The 7270-nt window shown below is 37.1% G+C and overlaps 1 protein-coding gene and 2 long non-coding RNA genes across 3 annotated transcripts; 2 read left to right on the top strand and 1 right to left on the bottom strand.

The window, feature by feature from the left end:
• The first annotated feature begins 627 nt into the window (after positions 1-627).
• LOC116926913 (zinc finger protein 474) lies at positions 628-3221 on the top strand. Its single transcript, XM_032933840.2, has 3 exons — positions 628-1198; positions 1936-2067; positions 2911-3221. Exons 1-3 carry the CDS (start codon positions 899-901, stop codon positions 3082-3084), a joined length of 606 nt encoding a protein of 201 aa, XP_032789731.1. The 5' UTR covers positions 628-898; the 3' UTR covers positions 3085-3221.
• Positions 3222-4895: 1674 nt separating this feature from the next.
• On the top strand, positions 4896-6254 carry LOC116927333. Its single transcript, XR_004396604.2, has 5 exons — positions 4896-5330; positions 5405-5439; positions 5550-5691; positions 5772-5948; positions 6017-6254. It is a non-coding gene; the product is annotated as an uncharacterized LOC116927333 (long non-coding RNA).
• A 214-nt stretch (positions 6255-6468) lies between these two features.
• Positions 6469-7035, bottom strand: LOC116927334. The gene is made up of 2 exons (XR_004396605.2): positions 6894-7035; positions 6469-6741 (listed from the first exon to the last, which is right to left on the bottom strand). It is a non-coding gene; the product is annotated as an uncharacterized LOC116927334 (long non-coding RNA).
• Positions 7036-7270: the final 235 nt, after the last annotated feature.

Here is a 7270-nt window from a genome sequence, read left to right as displayed (position 1 = left end):
GCAATTACAATTGCCAATCTGGCAATTAACAATTAAAGTCTACCATTGGAAAGTTTTAAGATTAAAAAATGGTTTAGGGGGTGGGTATCACTGCCAAATAGTTTTAAACGAGAAGCAGCACATAAATTCTCCGTTGCTGGGCTACAGTGGAGTAAAATAAAATATTTTTCAAATGTCGGTGGTCTGTGTTTAGATCTAGGAGGTCTCAATGGATTTTTTGTTGTTTTTTAAAGTTCAGATAGGTACAATGAAGAAACATTTTCATTTATTGCCTTTTTAAGTGAATAGCTAGAGATGGCAAAAAGATGTTTTACAATAGAAAAAATTTGTGTACGGAGAGTGTAGGAAAATAAGCGTGTTTGCTATTCACACTTAACGTTTCTGCTAGCTAGTATTTCCTTTGAAAGTTGTTTATAATGCAAGATGACACAAAAACCTATAATAAATAACTAACCTATTGCCCGATTCCGAAATAAAATAAAAACAAACAAATAAAAAACAAAATAAACGTGCTTAAATCAGAAAGATTTGAGTGTCTTTACGCATTTCTTTATGTTCTCTTTCTTCAGTATACATGGTCGGATACCACGTAATATGGAAAACTGAAATTTTACGTGTTATTTGGATATCGATGCGTATTGATGTGAGTTCTGTCCTGAGAACAATGCTGCACGTGCACCATTTCGTACAATTGGCTATCGCGTTTTGCATCGCCTATATACCTATGAAAATCTGGTGGAGGTGCTTAAATCGATTCCTCCCTGGTATTGAACCAACAAAAGTTATTCTTTTCAACACAGCTTTCATTGGGTGCCGCAGTAGGCTCTGGACATTGGTTTGGGCAAGTTCATAATTTAATATATTCTTTTAATCCTTTACGAGAGTTTGCTTTCAAAGGATGGCTGAAGACCATAACCGATTTGTAAATGTCTTTCCAGAGTCAAAGCGTTTCAAGACAGCAACTGTAAGGGCTAAAATTCTCGATATTAAGAAACTGGGCAATATTGGATTGGACATGTCTGAATTGCGCTGCAAAGATTTGGAGAATATCAAGTGCTTCAGAGGACCACAGCCTCTAGATTCAAGTAACATTTTCATTGATTCTCAGAGCAATGGAGAGCGCTACATAGTTGTGAAAGAGCCGTCTTACTCTTCATCGCACACAGCTGAGTGGCCAAGTTTTCGGAAGTTACACAATGTAAACTATTCTGAACCTGCCCATAGTTGTAAAAGTAATATTCATACAATGCTCTGCACTCATTCTGAAAATGCCAGGACCAGGAGCTAAAGAAAATAACAATGCTGTTTCTAGAAATTTATGAGTAGACCTAGCTTAAAGCCCAAATTCTCCTACTCTTGTAGTTGTAGAAAGGACCACCGGGATTTTCTCTAAAAAACTATCGCAACAAGAATTCCACCCTTACCCAAGAAACAATGTTCTTGATTGGTTAAGATATACTTTTAAATGATTGATTCATTAATCGACTACATTGTTCTGTTGACCATCTACTGTTGCAAATGACAACTTCTCAAAAAAATTTATTTTAGTTTTCCTGTTAAACTTGCGTTAGCGTGAATGAAAATAATTCTCGAATCTGACACGGATTATCATAATCTTTAAGTGGGGTTGATAGGGCACTTTCTTTTTTGAAGTTCGGATCCGGAATCCTTTTGGTGTGTTTTTGTTCTTCTGTTTTGTCGCTCATCGATCTAGACTACTGGTTGTAGCGTGCTAATTTGGATTAAATATTACTTGTCTGACTCGCAACGAGCAGCATCGAGCGTTTAATCATCTATTGTGAACCGATTTCACAAAGTGAACAATTAAGGCAAAGCGATTGTAACAATATGATAATAGTATCCTGTTTTTGTTTTAAAATTCATTCAGTTTCTCACTTCTTTCTTAATTTTCCCAATATATCTTTACAATTATAGATACGATTTCCAAATGAAAATCGTCAGGAATCCTTGGCAATATGGTACCCTGATAATCAGGCAAAGAGCCAGCCGTCGAAGATCTCTGATACATATAAGAGAAATGCAGTAATCCCTAATATCGACTTCAAGGTGAGAACTAAAACATTTCAGCTAAATTTTCATCGTAGACCTATTAGATACATACAGTTGCCTAGTCTACAACCGTAAATAATCTTCAACCCAAATTGTATGTCTGGATCAGGCAGCACCTGTAAAACTTTGACCGAATTCCCATCTTAAGTCGGTGCAGCGATATAAGTAGCCTAGATATGTTGTTCCTTGTTCCAGGATTTAGTCGTATTATAAGTGTCCGAAATTTAACGGGGAAAAAATGACCAGCATGGCCAAATGTTATCGATTTCTTTTGCAGAAGTGGTAGGCTATTCTCGCAACAAATAGATGAAAATTTAAAAAATTGACCTTGTAAATTCCGATCGTAAACGGAAATCGTTTGTGGGGCTTCAATATATCAATCATATCGATCATATCATTCACTCTCGATATGGGCTGATGTACACGTGTGTTCAACTGTGGGTGAAAGGAAGCGTAAAAACCATTGTTTCTGTCATAGGCCTAGGAATTTTCTGGTCCATCCGTCAGCCAAAGTAACTTTATCTATTACATAATGTTCTGTCAGCTGTTCAAATACGTTTGCATCGAATAATAAGCTCAACACTCTTTGCAAATACAACTTCCTCAAAAATTACGGCACACCCACTGTCTAAAATTACTATGAAAATGCCGTCGAGTTTGGAGGAAAACTCGATTTTTGAGGGCGTCACGAAAACATTGTTTTCCGTAAAGCTTTCTTGATTTTTCAAATATTTCGGTAGGTACTGTTTACTTCCGTTAAACAGCTTGATCATGACTTAAGTGTTAAACGTTGTCCCCGTTAAAACGTTGACGTTATGAAGTCTTTTTTCCTTTTGTTAGCGGGAAAAACCGGAAAACCCTGACATGCCGGAACCACGAACGAGATTCAAGCCCATCGCATGTGACATTTGCAACAGAGAATTCGGCTCTTATTCCATCTCGATACATCGTCCGCAATGCATGAAGAAATGGATGTCTAACTGCAACTCGCGACCAACTGCTATTAAAAAATAAATATCGCTGACAAACTCACAGCGAACTCGCTTTTCCAAGAGCGAATTCGCGCTTTAATTAGCACGTCAAATAGGAAATCTTGATCTTACAATTTTTTTGTGAAAAATTTTTTCACTAAATAAAATTTTACGTTTAACACATTTTGTGTATGCTTAAAATGTAGTTCAGGACCCTTGATGGTAGTACTTGAATACCTTAATGTTGATCATTCATTGCCATTAGGTGAATTTGGCTCTTTTTTTTTTTTTTTTATTATTTGGCGCTATTCATGTCACCATTTCTCAAGATGACGGTGGGTAGTACCCCATTACCACGGATACTTACGAACCGAACCGCAATGCTTGAGAAGGGCCAACCCGGCTCGTAGCCGATTGACCATTTTGCGGGTAGGTCGGTGCGGTTTAATGGGTCTAGACCTAGCCCTAGATCGGCCCTACGTTATAAGGGTCTTTTTTTTTGGTGCACCGTAATACAACCCACACTGAAAAACGGCTGATAGGGCTAGATCAATGCGGGATCGTCGGCTAGATCAATCTCCAGTGGTGCGGTGTCGTCCGTTGCACCGGTGTAGATCGTATGCTGACTCATTTCACTGGAACTGAAACTGTTCTTACGTTACGACGCGTTAATCACACGATAACTGTTGCAAGTGTCACAAGTGTCACAAGTGAGAAATTCCGCATTTTGCAGTTGAACACCTGAACCTTGAACTACAATTGGTATTTTTTCCTGTTGTAACTGTAGAAATGTGAATGTGTTAAGAAGTACCATAAAGAAATTGTAGGGGTCAACAAAGGTCAGAAAAATCATGCGATCAAGTTAAACGGTATGTTCCGAGGTTTCTCATCGGACCACCTGGGTTTGCAATTTTTTTTTTGTCGGATCTTGATTGGGTTAAAAAAACGATGCACGGTGCACCGAAAAAACCCGCACCGAAAAATCCAACCCACAAGGTTTGTGTCGATCACCACTCATAGCAAAGCAGGCGATGCAGGGCCGAGTTGGTTTTTCTAAACTATGGACTTGGACAGTCCATAATGGACCACTAAAATATGGACTTCGGGTGCAACCAGAGAGCGCTGCGTGTTCCAAAATATGGACTTTGCGCAAAACAAAAATTTTACGATCAGAAAGTACGGAATTCGACCAGAAGAAACATAATTTCAGTTAAATTGAAGAGTGTCATACTGGGAGAATTGATCACCACTGGATTTGTAGATAGATTGATTCCACATTTCGTAGCGCAAAGCAGAACAGCTTATCGGCTATTCATCAGTGATAATGGACTCGAGCAGTTTACCCGTGACCTGCTTACTACCGGGAGGTACTGGCGCGAAAGGGAATAAAGGGGGGAAAAAGCTGAAAAAACAAACAAAAAAACATTTTACATGTTTTGCGCCAGTACCTTCTGGTAGTAAGCCGATCACGGGTTAACAGGGACCGAGCCGTATCTATAGAGCAAGGGGACCGGTTATTATTATCCCCTCCGAAACTTTACCCACCGTTAACCTTCATTAAGCTGTTTCACTAAGGCTTTCTATATAATTTATACATGATACAAGCATTTTCTAGTTTTTAGTTATGCTAAGAATAAGTGAGTAACCAGTAATGAAAATTACGAAAAATTTATGAAAAATTTAAATAAAGATATTCTAACAAGGCCTTAACTATTTCCTCAAAGTTCATATTTTCCCCGCAAAGTCCATATTTTAGCATGGCCGTGATACAAAACTAAACTATGGATACTTGGTAGCCGAAGTCCAAAACAGGCCCATATTTAAGTAGTCCATTATGGACTGTCCAAGTCCATAGTTTAGGAACACCGGGCCGAGGCCGAGCCCTGTGTTTGTTTCAGGCTTTGAACAAAACTTCATAACCAAATTGAAAATCAATTTATTTTTCATTTTTTTATATTTGTTCAAATAAACCCGAGAAAATAAAAAATATATTTGTTTGCTTGAGAAAAATTTTACTTGATTAATCGATAAATTGTTAGAACAAAATTGGTCATGCACAATTGCACATGTCTGCCCAAAACTTCAGTGGCTCACCTCACTGTAAGCCTTTTCTTAGTAGTCTGCGTCCAAACTTCCAAACCAAAACAAAATAAAAACAAAATACAACACCAACACCAAAACCAAATTAAACTAAAAAATGAAACATAGATCTCGATCGAAATGACCAAAATTACTGCTTAGTTGAGTTGGCAATTGGCACTTGCTGCCATTGACGGAAGCAACTGGAGAGTAAGTAATTATTCTGATATTTAGTTTTTTTTCCTCTTGATGTCGCGTAAAAATAATTGCCAAGTTTTCAATAGATTTTACCACGGTTTAAAATCGATGCTCAAAGGAGGTAAATTGATAATAAGAAAAATAGAAATGGCTTGTAAGGATAAGAAGCAATGAATAAAACTTATTAGACACGACTAAGGACAATCATAAACTTTTTTTTTCTCATTCTAGCTTTGCCCTGTAAGATGCATAGAAGTTTAGATTTCACCGGATACTCAGCAAGGTAATAAAATGACACAATTACAAACCTGGGTATTCCTTGGCAACTACAGCAATCAGCTGCTTAGGTTTGTAGGATCACTCAATTGATTAGGTAGTACATTGATATGTTGCAAAAGAGTTATCTTCAAATGATGAAGGAATGTTATATATTAATTAATTTTTTTTATTCAGGAAAAGATGTGATCAGCATGTGAAAATAAGATCACCATTTATATCCTAGGAAAGTCTCTTCCAGTATGTTGCTTATGCAATAAAAAGGCATCATACACCAGATATTGTTTTGTTAGTTGGACAAAGTTAATGATTATTGTCAGTATGTGGAAAAGTATGAACCTGCAATATCTCCACGTAAGCTATGTTCTTACATACATTTGTCTTACATGTTTGATCTTATTCTACTTAATGTTACTTTTTAGAACCCTGTCGCTTATTATTTGTCGGAAATTCGGTTGAAACCGAGAAGACAAGTGTACCGTCGTTGGCTAAGTTGTTAAGAAAGTCCCATCCAATGTCCTGTCTGGTTAGCGTTTTGGCAAGTAATTAACGTACCTGTAAACAGGTCAATCTTCCTAGGTAGTCGTAGTCATGTTGGTTCATATTGTGTTAACTTCTTGCATTCCAAGCACTGCGCGAAATATACTGTGCTGGGTATGATTAAATTAGAAATCTGTATGCTACCTGTATTAATGTCGATTAACTTATTTTTCTTACTCACAGGGTATGAGGCTGTAATATAGAGGTATTACGTTAATTTGATGGCAACCCCGGTGGGGAAGTATGGCTGATTTGATTAAAGTAAGAAAGTAGTATCTTATCCGTCAGCTGCTGATTACACTTTTTTTCGTGTTATAAAAAATCAAAAATCAAATTTGTTTGGCAAGAATTTAATATTTTTGATTTGTATATCAATTAACCAAGATAAGTAATCTGGTACCAATCACGTGATTTAATACTAAAAGAAAGATCCGAATGGAAAATAAAATACTTTCCGAAGAAATCCAACATAGCCAAACATGTTGTTGCAGTAAATGGAAGCAACAGTTCCGAAAAAAAAACAACCGTTTCGTACGATGTTGCTAATGCCCAATGTGACGCGTTCGTTAGTTATGCTAAACTCAAAAACGGCTCCAGCCTTATTTGTCTTGAAAAAGAATAAAGGAAAATCAATATAAAATCAGCAAATACTTAATTTAAATTCATGTTTTTATAACAAACATAGTTGCGTACGGTTAATTCTTTACACGCAAAAATGCTTTAAATTTTACATTATATCGTATTTATAAATATTGTTACCGGAAATTGTTGGCCCATATGGCCCAAAGTCCGAGGTAAGATGAAACGATACATACAGCGGTCTTTGTTGAAATTGTCGAGCTGTTGTTCGTTACCTCGCCGGAAGATGGGATAGGAATAGTTCGGCTTATCAGAGATGCGAGTTTGTCGTCCATCAATTTCCACCAACAATTTTATTCCGCTGAAGCTATTGTTGTACTTCAACAGCCCGCATGTTGCTGAAACAGATTCAAATTGGGTTAATCAAGATGAAGTGAACTGTAATGGAAACGAGTTGCTATATTTTGCCACGAGTATCAATTCAACATTAAAACGTGCAACTTCTCTCCACGCTCCAATTTTTGTTTGAGGAAGGGAAAATAGGGGGGAGGGCTTCA

Source organism: Daphnia magna, linkage group LG7 (genome assembly GCF_020631705.1).
Source record: "Daphnia magna isolate NIES linkage group LG7, ASM2063170v1.1, whole genome shotgun sequence".
NCBI classification, from domain to species: Eukaryota; Metazoa; Arthropoda; class Branchiopoda; order Diplostraca; family Daphniidae; genus Daphnia; species Daphnia magna.
Note: the sequence above shows the minus strand (reverse complement) of the source record. Positions and strands in the feature narration are given on the sequence as shown.